This window comes from Nannobrachium achirus (assembly GCF_963921795.1).
Source record: "Nannobrachium achirus genome assembly, chromosome: 8".
Lineage (NCBI taxonomy): Eukaryota > Metazoa > Chordata > Actinopteri > Myctophiformes > Myctophidae > Nannobrachium > Nannobrachium achirus.
Genome location: NC_137817.1, coordinates 11,124,362 through 11,151,446, shown reverse-complemented (window position 1 = coordinate 11,151,446; position 27,085 = coordinate 11,124,362). Strand labels below are relative to the sequence as shown.

Genomic DNA, 27,085 nt, shown 5'->3' with positions numbered 1-27,085 from the left:
TTTTATTGTTTGGCGTTATAACTTATTTGTAAAATTGATGAGGGCAAGGGGAGAATGTAATCCAGCATGTGACCCCTGTCATTCAGATCCGTTACTGTAATCCAGATTACACATTTTAAAATGTAACCTGAGACTTTACAAGTTACCTGTTTTTGTTGTTGTAATCTGATTACATAATCCCGTTACATGTAATCTGTTACTTAACAACCCTGGCAAGATGAATTTATTTTAAGAAGTACACCCCCCCCCCCCCCCCCCCCCCTGCAGCCAAAGGTATGGCAGCTGCCATACCTTGCCATACCCAATTGACGCCTCTGGTACTCCCCATTTCATTACTTTCAGTAAAAGTAGCAATAGCGCCTTAAAAAACAAACAAAAACAAAAGAACACTCTGTTACAACAAGTAAAAGTATGTACTTGAGGAAAAGTACAAAAGTATTGGTGTCAAAATGTACTTAAAAGTACCAAAAGTAGAAACGTACAAATTTGCAGAATGTGCCGTTTCACAACTTTTCAAACCTATAAAAATGATGTCTAAAAGTCTTTATAGCAGATCTAATAGCAGATCTACAAGCTCACAATGTGCCGCATCTCGACACATTGTGAGCTTGTAGATCGTCTATTTTCAAATGGCCTAAATGGCTGTAGTGGCTAATGTATGTTTTGTAATAATAATCAAATCTACAAGTAGCTAACGTTTTCAAATAATTGTAGTGGAGTAAAGTAAAAATACGGAAAATTGTAAATCCTACGGCTGCACCCACACCAAAGTACCTATGAGAGTGGAATCCCCATTCCGCCAATGCATTTCAATGAGAGAAAACAAATGCTCCATTCTCATTGAAACGCATTGGCGGAATTGGGAATCCACTCTCATAGGTACTGTGATCTGGTTGCAGCCTACTCCAGTAAAAGTAACTAAGAAAGAATTATACTTAAGTACAGTACTTCCCAGGGACGTGCTGGCCATTGGGAAAAGCGGGACAACTCCCGAGCGGCCGGTTCATTCCCGGCCGGTCCAGACCAGCCATTAGGAAAAAAATCAAAATAAAATGTCTGCCTTCGTTCCATTTTGGGGGCTGGGCGGCCAACAAAGTAAATCGTCACTGTCGGGCAGAAACCTTGTATCTCTTTCGCAAAGCAAAGCCCTGCTTCACCATACAAGGCTGTTGCACAAAAGTAGTGAAAACAGCAGACCTACAAGCACACAACGCCTCGCGGTGCGAGGCGTTGTGTGCTTGTAGGTCAGCTGTTTTCACTAGTTTAAATCATTTTTAAAACGATAAATACAAAACAAACGGTTTTGGACATACAAGCTTTCCACCCGACAACGATGAAATATAACTCATGTACAGTAATTGGCCCACTGGCTTGTCACTTGTCATGATCTGAAACGGCAAATCTTTGAGTAGCAGCAGCGCTATAGAGAGATCTCTCTCTATGGCGCGCAATGAGGGCAAAAAAACGCGAGCTGGGAGAACAAGATGACACCAAGGCAGCATCACAAGGCGTGTTCTGAAGTTTATTAAGCACATACACAGAGTATTGTCGTCCCTGTCGGGTGGGTTCAGGATTCAAATTGATCTAGACGCTCGAAGGTTTTGAGCTTGTAGATCTGCTATTTTGATGCTTTTGTGTGACGTTGTAGTTATGATCACGTAGGGTGTTAAATTACAATAAAACACAAACATTTTGAATTTGGAGATATCATGACTGATGCAGACATAGGCAAGACGGGTCGGGATCAGCCTACAGGAAATACAGTAATAAAAGCTACCTACTTTCTCCCGAGGGGGAAATTCAGTATTTTCAGCCCAACACAGCTGATTCGCTGCCCACAAGGAGCACGTGAGCAAATAGTGGTTAAGAGTCTTGCTCAGGGACACACATCTACATTGCTACCCTGGCCTGGAATGGAACCTGGGACAACCAGGGGCTCTGGTTCCCCAGGCAGGCTCCCTAACCATTCAGCTATGCCACCCCGTCCAATGCCGCGTTTTGGAGTCCAGTTCCATTCCCGAAGCTGGAGAGTCCTAGGCCACGTTGTTTTTAAAGTGTAAAGTCTTGAAATCAAATTGGAAAAAAAAAAAAAAAAAAATACTTCTATCTGAGAAGATTAAACTTAGGCTATAGCATCTCTACATCTACAAGCTCACAATGTGTGGCATTGCGACGTGTTGTGAGCTAGTGGTTAAAGATCGCAACACGTCAGCTGCATAAGCAATACCACTTGTCATCAAGAAGGTCAAATAATTACTGATATATCGGGCAAACATCTAACAGGAACAGATGTGTTACAAACTGTGTGCTGGACATCCAGTTACTGTATGTGATCAGGAGAAAAGTACTTGCACAAACACATTACACTGCAGCATGATTACACCGCTTAAGTGTGATTAAGTATAGTAATTTTAAAGATTATGCAAATAAAATGTATACCACACAGATAGTAACAAATAATGGACCGTGGTGTCCACCATTAGTTTGTGGAGTCCCATTTTGAAGCCTTGAGTTCAGCAAAGTGACCGTCTGTCGCCATCATTGACCTTTGCAGCCAGAAGTGACCATATTTGGATGAGAGCTACGGAGTGGAGAAGGGGATAGGAACTGCTACGCCTCTATCCTACCCTATGTCAGTGGTTCTCAACCTTTTCAGGCCGCGACCTCCAAAATAATCATATTTTAACTGGGGACCCCCCCACCCTGACGAGCATTAAGAGTTGAGGCATTTTGTAGGCCATAACACGATTGTGAAAATAGCCGATCTACATGTAGATCGGCTATTTTCACAATTTCTTCTGAAGATATGTTGAAAATGGGTGAATGGGTCCTTTATACAGTATTTAAGCATGGTTTTGATATGGGTAAGGTTACTTAGCATATACAGTATGTTGCCCCGGTGAGCCTGTCCTTTCTAGGGTGGCAGCAGTCTAGTGACAACTGACTTGTGTCATCGCATCACGGTCGAAACGTTTGAAATACGATGCGGTAGACAAGTGACGACACGACACAAAATATATGGAGCGTTGCCTAATATCCATCATTCTGTCTACCAGAGTAGCTCCACACAGCACAGCCACTGCACCGCCGCGTCTCTCTGTGTGGTCCACGATGACACAACCATCGGTTGACGAAAGAGGTTTGGTTTGGGGGCTGAAGCGGGGGCTCACAGCTGCACCCCGTATGATGATGCACGATGGCGGGTGCACCGGTGTGAAACCAACGTCATCGTTGCCGAACACTGAACAGTTCTAGCAATTTAATCCCAGGCAGGACAAAAGTCTGTCCACAACCCAAATTAGAAGAAAATCAGAGAATGTCATTAAGAGGGTAAACGGAACCACACATTGCTTTGTTTTTTTTCTTCTTGTTGTTGTTGTTTTTTCCCCGCATAGAGATTGAATCATCTGCTGTTGAGCGTCAGTAACAAGTTCCATCCAGTACAGGTGGTCTGCCGAAATGAGCACTTACCTCTGCTCCGAACAATGCCAATAGTAATGACTGATCTAATCACAGGGCACACGCAAAGAACCCACCTGGTTTGTAATGCTTTCCACTCGTACAAGAAAGGCCTCGCCGTTGCCAAGCATTCGCACACACACACACACACACACACACACACACACACACACACACACACCACCGTACCGCAGCCTGGGAGGGTGGCACATGTCGGGGTGGCCCGCCCCGCCCCGGCCCGGCCCAGACAGAGGCAGTAATAATGTGTTCCCCAGATCCACGCACAGCTCTATTCTGAGCTATCTGGGTCTGATTCTGCCCCTCTCATCTGCTGCCAAGAAAACGGGAACATTGTTCAGACTGATGGGCCCGGCCCGGGCCGGGCCGGATCTGCTCAGCGGCAACACCTGTAAGCTTTTAGAGGAACTATAAGAGGGTCCAGATAAGATGCAACCTTTCCATTGCACCTCCGCCCCCCTCAACCTTTCCCTCGCTCCAACCATGCACGCTACTCTCCTCCTCCTCCTCCTCCTCCTCCTCCTCCTCCTCCAACCCCATCCAAAACATTTCGTTTTTCAACCACTCACATTTTCCAGTTGTTCCCCCCCCACCCCTCCCCTCCCCCCTGCCCGATTAGTTGCAGACAACCAGGCTGAGCAGACAGACAAACAGACAGATGGACAGGCAGACAGGCAGGCAGGCAGAAAAACCAGACAGACAGGCAGGCAGGCAGGCGACAGATGTGGCCGATCCTCGTGTCCAGGATTCCATCCTGGACAACCATCTCTAAAAAGAGACGTGCATCACCAGTAAGGAATGTGGTCAACCGTCCCAAACAGACACACACTGATCCCATTAATTACCAATCACACGTTTTGATGTCCCTTTCATGATGCTACAGTAACACAGGCTGTGACTTGTCCTTCACTCCTACAGTACAGTGGCATACTACTGTACTTCACAAACAGCAGCTACACTTATAACTGCTGCTCTTTTGTCGGTAGGGGATGAAACGGCTAAATAATTACGTTTGTCCTCTTTTAAATCTAATAATATATGTATTGTAGCTCTTTGCTTTATTTAGCCGGGACAGTGTGGAGACACGGGAAGCTGTGGGCAGTAAAGACTTTGACGCAACACTGCTGTCCAGCTGGAATCCAACGCATGTTGGAGGTTTTGTGGTGTGGTCAGCTTGCATGCACTAGTTTCAGTGTTGAACAAGACTTTCACAATTTTGCAATCTATTATGTATAATCTCTAGCTTTTGTGTTATAACAGACAGGGACGTGCTGGCCATTGAGAAAAGCGGGAAAACTCCTGAACGGCCGGTTCATTCCCGGCCGGTCCAGGCCGGCCATTAGGAAAAAAATCTAAATAAAATGTCGGCCTTCGTTCCATTTTGGGGGCTGGGCGTCCAACAAAGTAAATCGTCACTGTCGGGCAGAAACCTCGTATCTCTTTCGCAAAGCACAGCCCTGCTTCACCATACAAGGCCGTTGCACAAAAGTAGTGAAAACAGCTGATCTACAAGCACACAACGCCTCGCGGTGCGAGGCGTTGTGTGCTTGTAGATCGGCTGTTTTCAGTGGTTTAAATCATTTTTAAAATGATTATACAAAACAAACGGTTTTGGACATATAACTCATGTACAGTAATTGGCCCACTGGCTTGTCACTTGTCATGATCTGAAATGGCAAATCTTTGAGTAGCAGCAGCGCTATAGTGAGAGATCTCTATCTATAGCGCGCAATGAGGGCCTCTCCAACTCTTTTTCCCGGGCTGAATCAGGGGCCCAGCACGTCCCTGGTGTGGTTAGCTTGCATGCACTAGTTTCAGTGTTGAACAAGACTTTCACAATTTTGCAATCTATTATGTATAATCTCTAGCTTTTGTGTTATAACAGAAGGAGAGACAGAGAGAGAGAGAGAGAGAGAGAGAGAGAGAGAGAGAGAGAGAGAGAGAGAGAGAGAGAGAGAGAGAGAGAGAGAGAGAGAGAGAGAGAGAGAGAGAGAGAGAGGCCACCATACATGATTAGTCAAGCAGCAGGCCCAAAGGCAGGCACAGGTTTGAGAGTAAACAGTAAGATTGTGCAGCGTTTACAAGCCCTTCAAGGTTTCTCCCTGACACATCTTTGAACTGCAGCTCCCACCAAATGCAACCCTGCCCTCAGAAACCATGTTGTTTTATATTGGACTTTTATTACATCTGTCTGTCTTCCAGGCAGTTCTTCTAAATATAGTCCTCCTTCAAAACCCCCCCGAACAGAAAAGGGGGAAAAAAGAGAGCAGAATGCTAACTAAGTCCTTACTAATTAGAGCCTTCTCGTCAGTCTGAGGCTGCCTCTAGTAAGAGAGGAGTTTATGGGCCAGTCGCAGGCCTTGTAGCGCTCAGCGGCGCTCAGCGCGACATGCAGCGGCCACACATCCAGCAGAGCGGCTGCCTGGGAAACAACAACACTGCTGCACGGCACCACTAATGATGTGCAGCGTTTCATTATCTTTTGTCTCCTCCTAAATCTTAGTTGAGTGGAAACAGCGATTACACAGAGCCCTCGACCGACGCCAGGTTCTTTGGGTCTGATCCACGATTTCGGGAGCGAGTCCTAGTATAGACCACTAGGTTACCGATGTTTTGATTGATTTTTGTCAAACAAATGCAGAATTTTGTGAACGATTTCAAACGCTTAGATTTGACTAAAGTTTGTATTTGAGAGCATTTCACTTACAGGCAAAACAAATCACACCCACTGTGAAGTGAGCAGTGCTATTTATGAGTTAATTTCATTAAGCACCCCTCGAAGCTTGGCCAATGTGTGATGGGGCAGGACATACATAAAAGCAGAGTCAGACAAAGGGCGGGACATACCGTACGTACGTACAGTACAAACAGACAAAAATAAATAATACATAAATAACTTTTTGATACTGTAGATAGGCCTACAAAATACTTAGAGCAAGGACGCCAGCAGTCACTTTAGATAGACTCCTTCTTGTTTATTACATTGTTTTCCCCAGCAGCCAGTACATGTGTGTTTGCCGGGGGAAAACAATGGAATAAACAAGAAGGAGTCTATCTAAAGTGAGTGCTGGCGTCCTTGCTCTAAGTTCATTGTTCACCTGAGCCGTGCACCCTAGACAAATGTTTATGTGAACCACTTTTTTTGACGAGTGCTCCTCTTCTCTCTTCCTGAAGGCCTACAAAATAAACACAAAATGTTTTAACCACTTAAGCTTTTCTCAAGGCATTAGAAAACGTTTTGAGAAATGTAATGACATGCCCAAAACAGGGAGGTCATGTTGAATGTGAAAATAAAAATAAAAATCACACCCAATGTGAAGTGAGCGGTGGTCGTGCTTGCATAACATCTTCAGACCAGGATTTAAGTCTAGGATGTACAGGCTATGCTACACACACACACACACACACACACACACACACACACACACACACACACACACACACACACACACACACACACACACACACACACACACACACACACACACACACACACACACACACACACACACACACACTTTGCTATGGCAAAACGCTGAGGAAAAAGGCTACAGACATACGACATCACTAGACAAACATGATGCTACGCACACACATTTTATTATGGCAAATTGCTGAGGAAAAAGGCTACGGACACACGCACAGCTACGGACACACACACATTTTGCTATGGCAAAACGCTGAGGAAAAAGGCTACAGACATACGACATATGACATCACTAGACAAACATGATGCTACGCACACACATTTTACTATGGCAAAACGCTGAGGAAAAAGGCTACGGACACACGCACAGCCACTTATAGGAGCGGTTTGCACCGCTCAAAAATTGAATAATGGCCGATATATCGGTCTGGCATGAACAGTGATGCTCTTCTAGCGTCGGTTGTGTTTGGTGGGCATTTGGGGGATGCTTTTCTTGAGATCTACATGTATGTTTGTACAGTACATAAGTCACAGATAAGTCATAGCTACTGCTATGGGAATTTCTACCTGCGACTTTTCCATTACATGTTGTTACTTGATGCTCGTACATGTTGCAGAACGTGTATTTAAGATTGTGGAAATAATATCCACTAGTCTACTGCATTATGTAAGAGAACACATGCACGTTTAAATATTTGGTAGGCTGCTACACTACTTCCAACCCAGCAAACAGACTGAAAGATGACATTGAGCTGTCCATCCAATCACAGGAAGCATGTCTAACTACTTGGATTAGAACCCAGGTCTCCAGCAAGGGAACGTGCTCATGCAGCAAAAAGCTTCTAGGCTTCTGGCTGGGATACCCTGCAACAGTAACAAAGTGCACTTAACAGTAGCACTTAAGTACTTTGTTTTGGGTCTGTATTTGAGTATTTGTTTTTGTTTTGGAAACGTCTGACTTAAACTCCACAAATCCACTATTTCTCGGAAGGCTGTCAAGTAACATGTAACTTCTGAATTTGATGGGAAACCATAGTATGTGTAACACCACACCATGTCCGCAAACTAAACTACTAATTTTGGAGTGAGTTTCCTTGCTGAGTACATGGATGGATTGGGATGCCAGAAAAAAAGGGAAGAAAAACGTAGCTGGCAAAGGCTTTGGTCCCAAATAAAACCGTATGGTAATGGCAAACGTTTTTCATTCAGCTCAGAGCTACAGCTAACATTGTTGTTTAAATGAAAAATGTATTTTTTGTTTGATTCAATTGCATTTCTGTGCTGAAGTGTTTATACAGTAGGTGTTTCTACAGTATAAGATTTAACAGCAGCAAAGGTTCAACAAGCAAGCAAGTCAGCGAATTCATTATGGCAGGTTTCTGAACTGTCCACAGCCCTCCTCTGAGACTAGGACAGAGCATACACAAATAATTACCATATTGTAATGAGCATTAGTGGACCAATTATATAATGTTAGGTTGAAAATGGTTGAAGTGGTCCTTAGCTATTTCAAAGCAACATGGTCTAGTACTGTACTTCAAAATATATTTATATTTGACCAGGAGTACCCTGTATATACTCAAGTAGTGAGTACTTTGCCCACCACCGCCCACTAGTTTTCTGTTGGATTTGAAACTGTGCTCATTTCACGCTGGCTGCGCTTCTCGGATGGGACCAATAAATAACTTGAACGTGTTTGTGCACCTGCTGCATTCCACTCACTACAGAGTGGAACTGATGGAATTTCTAAAAAGGCTATCATTTCCAGCGGAATCAATAATTGATGAAGTGGAGGCATCATTCCGACACCCTACTCCTCTCACGCTCAGGTCAAGCCATTAGACCGACCATGAGTGAAAAGGAAACTGGGCCAAGAGCGGGACACTGGGGAGGTAGAAGTGTTGATGAATAATTTAAAGTGAATCCAGGGTTGATTGGAAAACATAATGAGACGCCAGAGTCAGCTAGAGCCTGCCTCCCTCACTTGCTGAACGCGTCTCCAACGTGGTGGATTGGAGCCAGTTTTGTACGAGCGCAGCGTGATAGCCTACTCTTCAAGTCAAGCTACAGTATCTGCCTTGAGATTTCCAGCAGTGCAACAGCCTGAAGGTTTGGGGGAAACGATGCTGTTGATTCCTCGTTGCTTCCTCCTCTGCGCTGCACTGGCCGTTCCCCTGGAAGGTAAGGCTTTACTGACTAACTGAATAACAGAGAAACATTCTACGTAGAGGTCAGGGGAGAGGATTCAAGTTTTGTGTTCATCGCAAACTACTTTTTATTATGCAGTCAAAACGCTGAGCATGGAAAAGCAGGTCATAAAAAATGTACTGCATCAAACAGGTCATGGGGAGATAAACAATGAGTGTGTTTAATTATCCCGTAGGCCTATTTCTCATCTTCAAGAACTGGCTTAGTCACCACCAGCCCTAGTAAATTGGGAGGCCTGGAAGAGGTTTCATGAAGACTCTTAATATTTAACATCTGACACCAGACAAACACATAGGACAGCTCAGTCGTCCTTGCGCTCGCTGAGGCAAACATACAGAGAGAATTAACGACCCATCTACTGGGGCTGTCTTGTTGTTCCACACCAGGTCTGGGGATATTGGAGGACACGGAAGAGGTGGAATATGTTCGCCACGAGGCCAAAGCGACGGTCGGCGGCTCGGTCACCCTGGACTGCGGCTCCGCCGTGCCGTCCATCTTCATCTGGGCGTACGCGGAGCCAGGGAGCGCCAAGAACATGGCGGTGGCGTACAACTATGGCCAGGGCCCCAAGCTCCAGGCCGAGTCCCAGAACCTCGGCCAGATGACGGTGGTCGCAAACACCTCCTCCCTCCTTATCGAGGAGGTCCGCCCGGCCGCGCAGGGCACGTACACCTGCCAGGCCTTGTACGACATGGACGACGGGGCCAAGATCATCTTTTATTTCACCAAGCTGACGCTAGGGGAGGACTAACTATCGATTGTCTTCTTATGGTTGTGTGGATGGATCACTTTCACATTGTGCTGTGGGTTCACAGAAACCGAGGGGTCTAATATCTGTCTGTCTTTCAAGTTCAGCACTTTAACACATTATCTGAGAAACAGGCAACAAAAGAAACCCAAGACTTTGCATAAACACACAGAAATAAATAAAGAAATTACGTCGAATGTGTTGTGTTTTTGATTACCGGCACTGCGTGGTTGCGTCTGAAAAAAGCCTTTGATATTCGGTCCAAGACTCTTGAACTCAAGATTTATTTCTAACGCAAGAGGCTTATTTCTAATAATGTCTTTGTCTTTTTGTCCCATGTGTACAGTTTGCAGTATTTTGACTGTGCTTAAAACAAAACAAAAAAGTTATTTTTTGCCTTGGCTATCATGACTGTGATTTTCACAAAATGACAGGCTTTGTGCCCTGTTGTGGCGTACGACATCCGGGGCATTTTGAAACATCTCTGAATTGTAGACAGCAAATTGCCAGCGGCCGTAAAAGCTCTCATTCCTGAATCTGAGAGTCCTAAAGAACACTTTGGGTTCCTTCAAAATGACATGTGCTTTCAGACAGAAAGCCTTTTCCCATGAAACAATGTTCTCTTAAGTAATCCATCCATGTATAAATGGATCCTTATTCCTGTCAGGACAGACAGATAATTACTCGGCGTGGCGGCTTGGTGGATAAAACGTAATGCGAGGACAATTCATCATACATATAAGCAGGGACGTGCTGGGCCCGATTCAGCCCGGGAAAAAGAGTTTGATAGGCCCTCATTGCGCGCGCTGCTGCTACTCAAAGATTTGCCATTTCAGATCATGACAAGTGACAAGCCAGTGGGGCCAATTACTGTACATGAGTTATATTTCGTTGTTGTCGGATGGAAACCTTGTATGTCCAAAACTGTTTGTTTTGTATTTATCATTTTAAAAATGATTTAAACTAGTGAAAACAGCCGATCTACAAGCACACAACGCCTCGCACCGCGAGGCGTTGTGTGCTTGTAGATCTGCTGTTTTCACTACTTTTTATTTTTTCCTAATGGCCGGCCTGGACCGGCCGGGAATGAACCGGCCGTTCGGGAGTTGTCCCGCTTTTCCCAATGGCCAGCACGTCCCTGCATATAAGTGTAATGCATGCCTTTATTAAAAGCAGTGGGCAGCCCATTCTTCTTCATATTGTCTTCAACTGTTTTAGATAGTTAAAAGGAATAGGAAACTTAAAAGGTACACTATCAGTCTTTAATATTATCTATATATATTAATTGTAGAGTTAAAGTTCCTTCCATTAGTGGCCAACTGGCCATAATGCTGAGCAGTCTTCAGTGTCTCTGAAATACCAGCAATTAGTGCTGAAAAGTTGACTCCTGTGATGAAACCTGAGAACATGAATACTACCACCCTCACTTCCTGGTTTTTAGCCACTAGCCCACTACCCTTGGTGGCCGTGTCATTGTGCAAATGTGTGTGTTCACCGTGTTTACGGCAAAATAGCAATCTTGACTTCAGTAAACGTCAGTCAGGTTGATGTAGGTTAATGACGATACAGGGGCTTGCCCAGGAAATGCATCACCGGATTTGTAGGAACACAGTGAAAGGTGGAAATGGACAGGATGGGGAAATGTCTGTCAAAGTAGATTGTTGTGTAAATATGAGTTTCTTTAGACTATGATAACCATCTGCAATTAACTCAAATCCACATTAAACGCACAAGTGTCCCTTAAACTGGTTCAGAACTGGTTTAGGTCTTCAACAACAACAAAAAGTCTGATTATATGGCCTTCTTAAAGGAACACTTGGTGGAATTGTAACCCAAGTTCAACGTTGTCGTATGTGAGATTTTTGCATTCACCAAAACATAATGGGTCTACACGCCCTTTGATTTGAAGACATTTGGTGTAGAAAGGGGGGGAAAAGCCGTACAGTTGTAATTCAGAACTAAGAATAAAGGGTTCAAGTGGTTAATGCCAAAACACCCTCAGATAAGCGGTGAGTGTGTGTGAGAGAGGATGTGGGAACTTTCCCTACCTCTCTCTCTGGATGTTACAACTTGCCTTCCCTGCAGATGCACACAGCTGTCCTCAGAGAGCCATACACATTATTTGTTGTATATATCGTCTATGACCTCACCGCCCCCCCCCTCCCCCCCTCCCTCCCCCCTCCCCCCCTTTCAAGGGCCGCTGCTCCCAGAAAGCTGGAGCTCATCCAACCACAACATGCTTCACTTGCGGTTTGTGACATCTCAAGGATAAAACCACTCGGGGGACTAACACGTGCGCACACGCACACACGCACACACACCGATTCATAAGAATCACATTCATTCAGGGACGTGCTGATGGGGGGATCCAGACAGAGGAAGAATGGCAGGGTGGAGGAGGAGGAGGAGAGAGAGAGAGAGAGGGGTCCGGCGTTAACAGGTCGGCTCGGCGGCGAGGGGGCAGGAATTCCGCCGCGGACAATGAGCGTGCTTGTTCGACCCGGGGAGCTCCTTAATGAAGGGGGCGTGGCGGCGCGGGGGGTGAAGGGCGCAGGGCTGTAGGGGACAGTGGCGACGGACGGACGTGGGAGATGGATGAAGACGGCCCTCGCCTCTACTCTTTATCTCCCGCTAATCAGCCGCCGGCCCGCGTCTGTCAGCGTGTCCTCTCTAAAACCCCTCCGCCACAAAAACCCAAATCCCCCCGCCCCCAAATAAACGTCCGGGGCCGTTCCTCTCTTTCTTTCATTCCCAGTTTCATTTCCTACCCATTGTTCTCTCCATCCCATGCCGAGTCGGGGCCACAAAGCACCGAGCTCTCTGAGTCACGACAGAACGCCGAGTGGGAACACAAGGCGAATCTGTTGGAGCTGATGACCTCGATGCTGGGATAGCCCAGAGAGGCGGCTACCTTTCCCTGAAAGGGATTGGCGCCGCTCGGTGAGAGAGTTTGAGAGAATCGAGGGTAGTTTTCTCGAGCGCTGGTCCCCGAGACGCTTTAGAGCTCGCAAATCTACGCCCTCGGCAGACAAGCCCCGGAGAGGGTCCACTATACCAGTGGTTCTCAACCTTTTCAGGCCGCGAGCCCAAAATAATCATATTTTAACAGGGGACCCCCTACCCACCCTGACGAGTACTAAGAGTTGAGGCATTACATTTTGTATAACACGGTTCCATTGTGAAAATAGCAGATCTACATGCTCACCGCATTGTGAGATCGTGTAGATCGGCTATTTTCACAATTTCTGACTCTAATATTAGACAATTTGGCCAATGTTTAATTTGTCATTTTAGAGGTATTAAAAAGTCCTTAAATTGTCACTTTAGAAATATGCATATACCCTCTAAACTTAAACCTTATGTTGGTTTGTTTACTGTTGAGTGAGAAGACCGTACGTTAATCATCTTGGGACCAGCGCCGGCCGAGCCAGAACTGCCGCTCTATTCAAGCTCTGTCGGAGCCGCCCCCTCCCCCCCGCATAATCGTGCCCGCATTACCAGTAACTCAGGTGGGTTTCAGAATCGGGCCCGCGACGCCAGAAACTCCGGTGGGTTTCCTAATCGAAACGTAAACATTGGCCATCTAACATAGGGCGCTTTTACATTTTCGCCGCCTCTCGCCGCCTCTATAAAGTGCCGCTCTAGGCAGTTGACTAGTTCGCCTATAGGCACAGGCCGGCCCTGCTGGGGACCCCCCAAAATTATTTGGTTGAGAACCACTGCACTATACCAGAAAGCAACAGGGGCCAATATCCTTTTAATGCAGGGGGCAGGGGGTGGCACACATGCAGAAGGCCAGATCCTGAGAAAAGGCCCGGCGTGCCGGCCCTAACAGTGAGGAGCTCTCGATCACTAAAAATAACAGACGCTTTGGGCCGTCCGCCTGCGGCAAGCTTGGGCGGTGAAGGCGGACGGGAACCGGGTGCCAGGAATGTGCCGCGCACCAATCGGCGCCATGGGGGGGGCGCCATGGGGGGGTACTAGAGATGCCAGCGGGCAAGGACATGCCAGGGCCCGGGGAAACGCCGGCCAACGCTGGGCGCTCAGGCAGGCAGACAGGCACCGCGCGTCACGCCACTGCACCGCAGTCATCCCCCGCTGGGGCGCGGCCAGCCCTGTCATCTGCCCACTGCAATCGTATCAGCTTTAAATCAACCACGCCCCACCCAGCTTATTTTAAAAGCAACCCGGGGCTTAAAAATATGACAAGGAAAACTGCAGGATTGTCGTAGGTTAGGAGAAAGTCTCCAAATATGTTGTGTTGTTGCTGCTGACGTTCAGAAACCCAATGTGCTTTACAGGAGATGGAAATGTACTTATTTATTCAGAAGCTTTAAGGTTCAATATTAGGGGCAGCATAGATGAATGGTTAGCGAGCCCATCTGGGGAACCAGAGCCCCTGGTTGTCCCTGGTTCGATTCCAGGCCAGGGCAGCAATGTCGATGTGTGTCCCTGAGCAAGACTCTTAAACCCTAATTGCTCATGCGCTCAATTCAATACAGTACAGTGTCAAACGAAAGATGTGAAAATAGCTGATCTACAAGCTCTTTTTGAATACGTTTTGGACATTTCGGTTTACATCCGACAGCACCGACATATATGTGACCAATAGTTGTAAGGCTCACTCTCTCCAAATAAACAGTTAACCCAATAAAGCAGCGGCGACAGGCCCACAAATCTAATCCGCGTGAAGGTCCCGGCCAGATTAAACCGTGTCTCTAACAGAATAACAACGGCATCCGTTGCGTCCAACGGGCCGTGGCTGCAGGCAGGTCATTAGCGCGCCCCGAGGGGAACAGTGCGTCCTCTGTGTCAAGTAATGAGCTATCAGGCAGCAGCGGTGGAAAGTAACTAAGTACATTTATCAAGTTCTACACTTAACCACTTAAACCCTCTCGTTTTAGAGATCCGGACTTGAGTTACAACTGCACTTTGACCGCTTTCTTCCGTCTTGCACCAAATTTCTTCGCCAAGAATATTTTTGACGAATGTTCCCCCCAGAATAGGCATAAGTGGTTAACTTTTGAGGTATTATAAGTAAGTATACTTATCTGTATGACAAGCACTTTTGTTTTTGGTTATTTAAGTATATTTTGATGTACAGAGATAGAGTAGATCGTTTTATTGCTACTTTTAGAACATTTAGAATGGGTACACATTATTGTGTATCATTATTTTATGCTTTAACTATTGAAAAATAGCAGTAGTTCTGCTATTTTTGAAAAATTGTGAAAACTAGAATTTTGACCCGATTCTATAAGTGTCTTTTGAATCCTTTTTAAGGTTTTTTGAAAAACCTGTGTTTCTATGTCAGCAATCTGGCTAGTCATCGTCAAAGAAAAGGTCCTTTTCACTTAAATGGATCTCAGTTATCCTGTTCTTGAGAGACTACTATGTCAGTGGTTTTCATGTGAAGGACCCCCAAAATGATATGTATTTGGCCCACGGACCCCCATCTCAAAATATCATAGTTCCAGGGACCACCCAGATGCAAAATTTGAGTTACAAAATGTTCGCTTTAAAAATACATATATTCAAAGATTTGCAGACATTTTCACGACTTAAAAAAAAGAATAGCAGGTCTACAAGCTTGCAGCGCGGCACTCGGTGCCGCGCTGTGAGCTTGTAGATCTGCTATTTTTCAATGGTTAAAGCATTAACCATCGAAAAGAAAAAAAATCAAACCTTGGTTCGAAGTGGAGCCGTGAAATTGAGCACTTCCAGATCTATGTTTTTGATTCTATGTGTTCCCCCCTGTGTGTGTGTGTGCGTGTGTGTGCCTGGCCTGAAAACAGCGCCCCTCCCTTAACATGTGTGGTCATAAAAGGTACTGTTCGAACTCAACGGGACAGTTCTCACTGGTGAGACAGGACACACATTGCCACTCAGAGGGAGACCATGGGCTCCGCCCACGGCTCCAAAAAGGGGTGTCTTCTTCCACCACTGGTTCCTGTGTGTCAAGTAATGAGCTATCAAGCAGCCAGCGGAGCAGAGCGGTGAAGGGAGGAGTTCACCCTGCTCAGGGGTCACTGCAAGCCCCATCACACAGCCACATCAAAGGCCTGCCAGAAATATCCACGGGGTTGGAACTGCGGCCGCATGCAGGGGGAAATGGCTACAGCATCCACTCATCCAGCGCTCTCTCCACACAGCACACACACGCAGGGACGTGCTGGCCATTGGGAAAAGCGGGACAACTCCCGAACGGCCGGTTCATTCCCGGCCGGCCATTAGGAAAAAAAAAAAAATGTCGTTCCATTTTGGGGGCTGGGCGGCCAACAAAGTAAATCGGATCCTCGTATCTCCAAGTTTCAAATTTGTAATTTTTTTCGCAAAGTAAAGCCCTGCTTCATCATACAAGGCCGTCGCACAAAACGGCAGATCTATAAGCACACAACGCCTCGCACCGCGAGGCGTTGTGTGCTTATAGATCTGCTGTTTTCACTAGTTTAAATCATTTTTTAAATGATAAATACAAAACAAAAAGTTTTGGACATACAAGGTTTCCACCCGACAACGACGAACTATAACTCATGTAATTGGCCCACTTGCTTGTCACTTGTCATGATCTGAAATGGCAAATCTTTGAGTAGCAGCAGCGCTATAGAGAGAGATCTCTACAGCGCGCAATGAGGGCCTCTCCAACTCTTTTTTTCCCGGGCTGAATCAGGGGCCCAGCACGTCCCTGCACACACGCACACGCACACGCACACACACACACACACACACACACACACACACACACACACACACACACAGAGGAAAGGGATGGGGGAAGGGCGGAAAGAAAAGATTGGAAATAAGTCTGAGGTTTACTCTTCCATAGCTTCTCTTTATATTATTACAAAAAACTTTACACGTACAATTGCTAATCTCCACTGCCGCGTGGAACACGGGACACGAAACAAACAAGACACAAACTGACAAAAGAAAAAACTGACAAAAAATAAAAAGTATTTCTCATCCGAAAAAGAGGCATAAATAATATAAAAGACAAACTTTGCTTTTTTTTCTTTAAAACAGGTACATTCATATGAAATAATATTTTACTACTACAAAAATAATAAATAAGTCTTCTAAAGAGTTTTTGATCTTTTTTTGTTTGTTTGTTGTTCTTTATAAAGAGTCTTCCTCCCACTGCTGGGTCAACACAGTTTTTTTTTTTCTTCAGTCGATTGAGCCGCGTCGGTCCTCTCTTTCCGCCATCTTGTGTTTGCCTCCCCCGCCAGTTTGCCCCACAAATCCTGTCCTTTTCCGTCACACTGTTCGCCTCGGTGTCAGTCCGTAGACGACGCTAAGTGTCCACGTCACCGTACCGCGCCGTGTCTTCGGACTGAGCCGGAACGCTGCTTCTCTTCTCTTCTCTCCCACGGTCACATTACAGCCTCCTTTTATGCCGCGTCCCACCATGCCGTCACGCGCCAACACCAGCACATCTACTGTACTCGGCGGTCAACGTCATTGTGCGACGAAATATGAATCGGGCTTTACCAGTCACTCTGCTGTCTCTTTTGACGTCCCGGCGCGCCCCGTCTAGTCCGTCTACGTTGTGACTGTCCCGGTACCGACCCCTCCACCCAACCCCGCGGTGGGAGAGGGTGGCTGGGCTGCGCTCAGACCTCCTGGGGCGCGGCTTGAATCAGTTCCCCTGCCAGGCTGCTGCCGGACAGCCAGCCAGACTTGTCGTCACAGTCCAAGTCAGGCAGTCCCAGTGTCTCCCAACACACCACCGGACCCTCCGAATCCACGCACTGCGGCTCCTCTTCAGCTGTGTGCGCACGCACGCACACACACACACGCGCACACGCACACACACACACGCACGCACACACGAAGAAAGATGTGTAAAGATGAGTTATTGGCTTAAAAACTAACAAAGAAAACAACAACAAAACTGTATGACTGTATTTGAGACAGAATGGAAAGGAAACGTTGAGCCTATCCAATGCCAGATTTGTTACCACCGATTACAGATGTTTTGAAATAAAAAATCCAAGTGCAAAATCTATTCTAATTCTACTCAATTTAAAAAAGAAAAGAAAGTGTGGCGTTGGGCCCTCACCGGTGTCATCGCCCGGGCAGTTTTCACCCTCCCCGACCAGACAGCAGGACAGCCGCGAGGGCGAGCAGGCCCTGTCGTCCTGGTCGGCCCGGTGGTCGCCCCCCGGCCCGGCCTCGTCGTCCGGGCCGTGGCACTGCGGCGACACCTGGCCCAGCGGGACCATCTCCAGCCCGTCCTGTTGGTGGCAGGGAGCCACGCGGTGCATTAAGGGGAGCGTGCCACTGGGGAACGTACCGTTGGTCTTAGAGTAGCATCTGCTTCCAGGACAGAGAGACAGAGAGAGACAGAGAGGGGAGGGGAGGGGAGGGGAGGTGGATGAGTGACAGTTCTTTATCTGCGAGACAGACAGTTAACAACGCTCTTGTGTAAACACTACTCGTGACGCCAGTGGCATCAGTTCAGCAAAAGCTAGGGTATGGCAAAGATGGGAGTCCTCATGGATAAGAGGTCATTACATTTTGTATAACACGGTTATATTGTGAAAATAGCACAACGCCTCGCGCTGCGAGGCGTTGTGAGCATGTAGATCGGCTATTTTTCAAAAACGTGTTTTTTACACAGGTTTCTACAGTTTCTTGAGCTGGCTATGGCAGCCTGGAACGGTTGTTCAAGTGCAGCTAAATTTGGCATGTTAGTAAACGTGCCACAATTAACAAAAATGCATTGCACCTGTACAGCTGACCTGCGGAACCTGGGAATATACCATTTTGTCAAGATGGGGAGAAGTGTGGAGAATAGTTAAAGTGACCATTTTGTAACATTTTGCATTTGTAGTTATTTTACTGTAATTTAACAACATAATAACCAGCACAGATATACAAAGAGACATTCATGGATTTATATTTAAAAGTACATTTTATTTTCCCCCCTGGACCCAGGGTATGGCAGCTGCATACCCCTGCCATACCCAATTGACGCCCCTGCTTGACGCACGGTGGAAATGGCCGTCACAAATGGCTCGCCGACAGCGGACGCATCTCAGTTTCGTTCGAGAGAGGTCGACAACGGGAGAGAGGGAGTGTCAGGGGCCGTTCCGTTTAACTACACGTCACCCTCGACGAACTAGGGATGGGACGATAAGTCATATTGTCGTTTATCATGATAAAAAAAACACTCACGATAATCATATCGTGGAGATTAAATTTAGCGTGAAATCGTCCTCCGTCATGCACTGGGATCAATTCACCTTTTATTTGCAGAGCTGCATATCTGCTACCAATTAAACCCTCTATAATTGGTATAATATACATACTTGATACAGTCTCTTTTTCACTCTCTATCAAATGCCTTTGCCAAAAAATAGCCTATCTACAAGCTCACGACACGGCGCGTTGCGACGCGTTGTGAGCTTGTAGATCTGCAATTTTTTGGCAAACGTTCTGCCCCAGGATAACGGATGGATTTCTATTATCACGATAATATTGTAAAATCGCAAATTCTTTTGTCACACAAAATGAATGACATTTTTCATATCGTCCCATCATCCCTACGACGAACGAACCCTGTCCGTCTGGCCAACTGGTTCCTCCTCCTTCCCGTGCGGAGCGGAGCGTCTGGTCCTCTCCGACCGTCGGAACTGGATTGTGACCGCACACGCCTCCCCCCTCCTCCTCCCATACAAACTCCCCCCCCCCCCCCCCCCCCCTCTTCCCAGCAGCCAGAAGTAAATAAACAGAGGCCTCATTAGGTCCGCTGGCCCCGCGCACAGAGAGTAAACTGTGATGCAGAGGACCCTTAAGTACATAAACAGGCCTGGAGGCCTGAGAGGAGAGGAGAGGAGAGGAGAGGAGAGGAGAGGAGAGGAGAGGAGAGGAGAGGAGAGGAGGGTCTCAGAGGTGGAGTGGAGAGAGAGAGCCTCCAGGGGTGTCGCACCAAATTCTGGGCCCTGGGTACAAGGTAGCTCTGGTCCATAGCGTTAGTGGAGTTCTCCCTAACGCTATGTTTCCTCTACCTCCGTATTCCTTGGCAAAACAGGAAAACCCTGCCGTCTGGTCTGAAAATAACAAAAACTGTTTCGCCCCTCACCAAACCAAAGGTATCAATGGACAGTTGTGTAATTCAGTCCTCTGACCTGCGCGGCAGTAGTGAGTTGGGACCCTGATGGCGACGACAAATAGTGAAAAACGAGAAGAAATTGAGTCTCCATCCGGTAGAATACTTTTCATTTTGGTGGGGGGCTCAGGGGCGAAACAGTTTTTGTTATTTTCGGACCAGACTGCGGGGTTTTCCGGTTTTGCCAAGGAATACGGAGGTAGAGGAACATAGTGTTAGGGAGAACTCCACTAACGCTATGGACCAGAGCTAGGTACAAGGATTCACTATACGGGCCCCCCCATGAATGTTCTTCATAGGGGGAAAATAGCAGATATACAAGCTCACAGAGCTTGTAGATCTGCTATTTTAGAAAAATTGTGAAAATGTGTGTTTTTTTTGTTGTTTTTTTTAACCTATGTTTCTATGTGTCAGTGGTGGTCAAACCTTTTCATGTGAAGGACCCCCAAAATTATATGTATTTGGCCACGGACCTCCCATCTCAAAATATTTAGTTCCAGGAACCCCCCAGAATTTGAGTTACAAATGTTCGCTTAAAAAATACACATATTCAAAGATTTGCACGCATTTACAGGACTTTTCCGAAATAGCAGATCATCTACAAGCTCGCAGCTTGTATATCTGCTATTTTTCAATAGCTAAAGTATATCCGCCTTGGGCCCTATAGTAACTCAGTCCCACTCTTCCCCCCCCCCCCCGTGTGACGCCCCTGGAGCCTCCCTTGGCTTTGTGAGCTCACAGACACAGGGCACGACGCTGTCAAACTCCCAGGAGTCCATTCATTAAATTAACGCTCCGGATTGTTCCGTGTGGAATGGTTATTTAACTCTGCAAGAGGAAAATGGATCAGTTCCATTTTTACACCCTCAAGGTTAAATCAACACTCCAGATCTAGCAGGGAACCAGAGCACAGAGGGATGACACCCAGGGGCGTCAATTGGGTATGGCAGGGGTATGCAGCTGCCATGGGGCTGTTAAGTCTGACATCATTTTGTAGGCAGAGGAGAACTTTTGCCCCCCAAAAAAGCGAATCTTTTTACTATTTACTAATCTTTCTTCTCTTTGTTTTTGAAAGGAAGTGGTAGAATTATACTTTAGTCGTTATTTTTGTCTCGGATCTGTTGAAATAGCGAGGGACAGATATTGGCTTAAAAGCCCCATACCCTGGGTCCAGGGGGGAAATAAAAGTTACTTTTAAAGGAGTAGTTCACCACTTTTCAACCTGTCTTCATATAATAGGTCCTCACTAATGTTCATGATAAAATATCACATTTTTTTTTCTACTCAGTCCAAGTCTCCTAGGAGAGCTGTGGGAAATTCAGAATCCATCGTCTTGTGACATCATCATTTTCCCAAAAAAAATAATCAATATTTTTGAAAAGAATATTTAGATTTTTATTATTGCGAGAACAATGGCTTCCACTTTAAAATTGCAATTTTTCAGGAATAGAAAGCCTGCAGTTTCTATAAGCTGCATTGGCAATCGATGATGTCACAAGACGATGGGTTTCTGACCTGCCCACAGCCCTCCTCTGAGAAAAAAAAAATAAGCTATTTTTGAGTGAGGACCAATTATATGAACATAGGTTGAAAAGTGGTGGAGTGCCCCTTTAAATATAAATCCATGAATGTCTCTTTGTCCATCTGTGCTGGTTATTATGTTGTTAAATTACAGTAAAATAACTAAAAATGCAAAATATAACAAAATGGTCACTTTAACTATTCTCCACACTTCTCTTCTATAACCGTGTTATACAAAATGTAATGCCTCTTTTCCATGAGGACTCCCATCTTTGCCATACCCTCGCTTTTGCTGAACTGACGCCACTGATGACACCACTGGTCAAATGACCTCTGACCCTTTCATCCTTTTACGATGTAGGAAGGGAGAAGAGGGCAGAAATGATGTGCCTGAATAATAACTCTTAAATGATTCTTAATAACTGTCTACTTATCTGAAAAAAGGGTTCCTGTCCAGCCAGTGTACAAATCCACACATGTATTCTTTGCAACAAAAATATTATTTAGGGCTAGCGATGAATTAACTTCTTATCGAGGGGGTTACATTTTATATTATTTCATCCTTCAGTATACAACATTGTCATGCAAAGAATATGGATATTTGATCCATATATTAGCTTGTATGAGCTTGTAGGTGTGCTTTGTGCACACAGTGTGAAGTGAGCAGTGCTTTTATGTGTTCATTTCATTAACTTTTTCACTGCCAGATTATTTATTTATTTTTTGGGTCTGGTGCCATCAAAAAGCGGCTTACCTTTGCGACGTTATAGTAGATAGATAGACATTTTTTTTCTTTTTTTTTTTGAAGTGCCTGGTCTGCACTTTCGCAGACGAGGCAGCAGAGGGCGGTGTCATGCAAGAATTAATGTGAATTTGGCCGGTCTCGCTTGCCATACATTGAGAGCACTCTCTGGCCACAGAGCCTCAGGGCCAGAGAAAATCAACACGGAAGAGAATTGGTCTCCGTTGATGTTAACGCATAATGGATTTTTAAGACCATCACTGCGGACGATGTGATTACAGTACACGGCGGCGCGACCCCTCATCAGCTTAAGGACATCAACAAGGTAAACGAACGAACGGCCGTATTGGCGCGGCGCGACCTCGAGAATTGGGGCGAACGGGAACGTCCAAAGCAGTATAAGAGTTAAGCGTACCGCGAAGCTTGGCCAATGAGCCAAGGGTGGAACATACAGTATGTACATACAGACAGACAGAGAAAGCCAGATGTAGGAGCAGGTTAGCACCGCTCCAAAAAGGAACACACATGAATTATTTTGTATAATCGACAAAATCAATGAATAACATTTCCATTGACTGTTGCACCCCTAGCAGACTTGTGTTTGCAGTGAACTACAAAGAGCAGTGGTTCTCTTAAAGGGGCCTTTTCCACCGGCAAAGAACCGGTTCTGGTTCTTTCTCACACCTATGGGATGAACCAGAGGTGAGCTTTTCCACAGAGAACCGGAGTTGGTTCCGAACTGTAAAAGTTGGTTCCGTACGGGGACCATTAAATCCTTGGTTCCTCTGGTTCAACCATGGTTCAATCTGGTGGAAACGCAAGCCGGTTCACAAGAACGAACCAAGGTTCCATGAAAGTTGAACCGGCACTGGTTCTGGAACCGGTTCTTTGCCGGTGGAAAAGGCCCCCAAAGTGGATTCCAGGGACTCTGTGGGTTCCTTTATGTGGGTCTAAATTGACCCATGCAAGTCTGTAACTCTGACAGTGTACAAATGGTCCATTTGGTTCCATTTGTACACTGTCAGAGTTAAAGGACAACTTTGTTTTTTTACAACAAGGGTTCATATTTTAGATTGTAATTAGAGAAAAGAAAAGGTGAGTGTTAAAATGTTTTCATTTGCTTCGTTCTATTGTTTTATCACGTTTACCGTGCTAAAATGTGGGGCATGCGTACGCATGGGGGCTTGTGTACAAGTGGCTAAATATGTCTTTCTGGACACAATAAGCCAGCAGTTTCTTTATTGCCATTCACAGTAACACTTCTAGCCCCCATAAGTCACATCCAACCATGAAAAGTTGCGTTGTATCTTGGGAATGGGCTTATTCTGTGTAAAATGACATATATATGCCCCCAACCACTGAAATAATAATCTCTAAATCAATAGAAAGAAGTAAAGGAAATAATGTTAACACTCATCTTTTATATTCTTGAATTACAATCTAAAATATAAACCCTTGTTGTAAAAAAAAAACTAAAGTTGTCCTTTAAAGGGAAACCTTGAAATGTAAAAGTTTGAGAAACACTGACACAGGGGGAACATGGCGGTGACAGAGAGGAACATGGTTGGTCTCGTACCTGTTGTTGTTGCAGAAGTTCTGACAGCTCATGCAGTCTGAGGAGTCGTTCTGGGGCAGAGCCGTGTACATCCCTCCTCCCTGCAACCAGCCAGCCAGCCGGCGGGGGGAACACAAACACAACGTCAGCCAAACTAAACTCAACTCACACCTGCTCATGTCAAAACACCACCACTTGGCCGTGTCAATGCCCCGCAATGGAACGGATCAACCTGCACAAAGAATGACCCCACAGTCTCCGTAGCGGTTGGGTGTTTGTGCGTGCATTGCCCAGAGAGAGAGAGAAGGGGGGTGAGTGGGGGTGGGGGGACACGACTCACGTTGTGGTGGTGGTGGGGGTGCGAGTGCTCGCAGTCCACGGCGCCGTGGGGCAGCGTGCCGTCGTGGGTGCCGTGTGGGTGGCCGCCGGCGGGCGAGAACAGGCTTCCCGAGCCGTTGAGCTGCAGTGCCAAGCCGTTGGGGAGCTTGTGGTGGAGGTGATGGCAGCCCTGGGGCAGCATGGGGCCGCCGTGCACGCCGTAGCCCCCGTGCACGCCCCCGTTGAGGCGGCCCCCCGAGCCCGGCAGGGTGGTGTACTCCATGACGTGGCCGTTCATCTCCGCCGGCTGGTACAGGTAGCCTGGAGGGTCGTACTCTGTGCAACCGGGGGAGGGAGGAGAGGAGAGGCCGCGTCAACGCGTGTTCAACACTGGAGCTAATGATAATAATCATCTCCATCATAGTCTTGTGTAGCCAGACAACTATTCCACAATCTCGGAATGCTATATAGCAGGGGTCTTCAGGCCAAGGACCCCTTAATTGAGAGAGAGATGAAGTAGGGACCCCCACAACCTGTTCATACTGTAGATTGCATATAGTTTCATCGTTTGACAGCACAATCATCAGTGTATTTTGGATTCATGTACATTTTTGTTTTCAAATATTTAACCACTTGAGCCGTAATTACCTAATAAACTTGACCTTTTATTCTGTACTTACTCTGCTCTTTTTCCCGTCTAAACCAAACCCCTTTGCCAAAAATAGCCGATCTACAAGCTATTTTTGGCTACAGTTCTCAGAATATGGACACTATGGGTTCAAGTTGTTAATATAAAAAGGATTGGAATATTTGGAGGACCCCCTGTAGTAACTCTGGAGTCTGGAACTACACCTCCCAAAATACAAGCAACGGAATCTGGCATTTCCGTTCATGAAAATATATTTTAAAACACCCTGTCATGCTAAGCAGCAAGCTATATGCTTAGATGATTTAGATTTATGTTAGGATGAATGTACGTGACAGTAAAAATGAAACGGAAGTGGGGAGGAGGCTTCACTTCCACTTTATGGCTTCTCATGTTGGATACTCATGGTCATGGTTCCGTTCCACAGACCAGGGGTTCCCAAACCTTTTTGTCTCAGGGCACCCCATAAATATATTATTTTAATCCGAGGCACCCCTACATTATAATTTTCACTCCCAGCACCTTATATTTATAGCATATCGTCGCTGTCGGGTGGAAACCTTGTATGTCCAAAACCGTTTGTTTTGAATTTATCATCTATAAAATCAGTGATGTGTTTTGCATCATATGATGCAAAATGCATCACTAGTACATGCTGAAATACTAAAATATCTAAAAAAAACAGATTGAACACAAAAAATAACTCAGGATTGTGTTGATCGTGTCCCAAACAACAATAAAATAAGATCGGGTTGTCCCAGAGGTGAAGTGGCCCTTTAATATTTAACAGTTTGGCCAGTCCTGTCGAATATTCTACTATTCGAGTGAGGTCGAATAATTCGAATACTAAAAATCACTATTCATGAATGCCCTAGTGTGCGTGCGCGTGCGTGCGTGTGCGTGCGTGTGAACTCACTGTGCATGTTGATCTGCTGACGGTTCCTCCACAGACACATGGCGATGAAGGCCAGCAGGATGAGCACCATGACTCCCAGAACGCAGCCTACGATCAGGTAGAGCAGTCCTCCGGGAGAGCTGGGGGCCTCCGGGGCGTGGGGGCCCGGAGGGGTGACAGGGTGCTGGCTGGGGACGCCTGGCACCTGGCGCGCTGCGGCACCCAAGGGTGGGAGAGGAGAGGAGAGGGAGAGGAGGTTCTTCAGTGACGGAAGAAGTAAGGCCTGTCCATACTTTGACCGAAACTGAACTTTTCGGTCAAAAGGTAAGGTTCGACTACAAAATGACGCCACTCACGACTTCTGAAAAGCATTAGACCGATTGAGAGTTCGGAAATGTGCACGTCGGAAAAAGTCCAACTCACCGAACATTTCGGAGATACTAGTCACTCAGGCAGTGGCGTCAGTTCAGCAAAAGCTAAGGTATATCAATATACCTTAGCTTTTGTCGTGTGCAAGTGCAAGACACGAGTCATGTTGCCATACCTTAGCAATAGGCATGATGAATTTATTTTAAGAAGTACATTTAATTTTTCCCCCTGTAGCCAAGGTATGGCACCTGCCATACCATACCATATCCAATTGACGCCTCTGCACTCAGGTCTCTATACTAATGCATTTTCAGTTTTCTGCTATCGTGGGGAAAGCTTTCACAGAAAATGGCAGATCGACAAGCTCACAACGCACTGCGAGCTTGTCGATATCGACGAGCTCACATGCTCGGATGCTGGGGTTAAAGTGATTAAGTAAAAGTTATCAATACCACAATGTAGAAATATTGTTACGCAAACTTAGGTAAAAGTCCTGTATTCAGAATGTTTTCTTGAGTAAAGGTGCAAAGGTATTGGCATGAAAATAAATGTAAAGAATATGCTAACAGGGGTTGACACTAAGGTCTCAGAAGCACTTGCTCGTCGGGCAAGTGCAGGTCATGTTCTACTTGCCCAAAGGTCATGTCCACTTGCCCGAAAAGTAAATTGTTCATTATAAAATGATAGCTGAGATTTTAATTACTGCAAAATGTAACACTTATCTCTTTACTTTCTGGGGCTGTGCGGTAAGAAATATCATCCCTCAATACCTCCCAAACCAAATACCTACATAGCTATGATTGAATATGTCTATAGTTTCACACTCCACAGACAGAGCGCACTGGCCATGTTCAGGTGTTAAGAAGACAGATATCTTGTGTTGTGCTCATAGACAGTTGTGTCCCCCCCTCTCAAATGAGCACTTGCCCGGTCGGGCAACCTGAAAGCAAACTTCACCTGCCCGAAAGTTTTATTTACCTGCCGGGTGCAGGTGGGCAAGCCTTGGTGTCAATGCCTGTTGCTAAGCATAATAGTACTATAGGCCAACAGAATGTCTCATTTCAC

The 27,085-nt window shown here is 46.0% G+C and overlaps 1 protein-coding gene across 1 annotated transcript in view; it reads right to left on the bottom strand.

The window, feature by feature from the left end:
- Positions 1 to 16,681: 16,681 nt before the first annotated feature.
- cdon (cell adhesion associated, oncogene regulated) overlaps positions 16,682 to 27,085 on the bottom strand; it is an 89,425-nt gene continuing 79,021 nt past the window's right edge. Inside the window, exons 15-19 of the mRNA XM_080731621.1 lie at positions 25,673 to 25,864; positions 24,133 to 24,446; positions 23,814 to 23,893; positions 17,923 to 18,176; positions 16,682 to 17,628 (exon numbers count right to left, since the gene is read on the bottom strand). Of these exons, the coding sequence (XP_080587747.1) occupies positions 17,474 to 17,628; positions 17,923 to 18,176; positions 23,814 to 23,893; positions 24,133 to 24,446; positions 25,673 to 25,864 (995 nt within the window). The 3' untranslated portion in view covers positions 16,682 to 17,473. The remainder of the gene's footprint in view (positions 17,629 to 17,922; positions 18,177 to 23,813; positions 23,894 to 24,132; positions 24,447 to 25,672; positions 25,865 to 27,085) is intronic.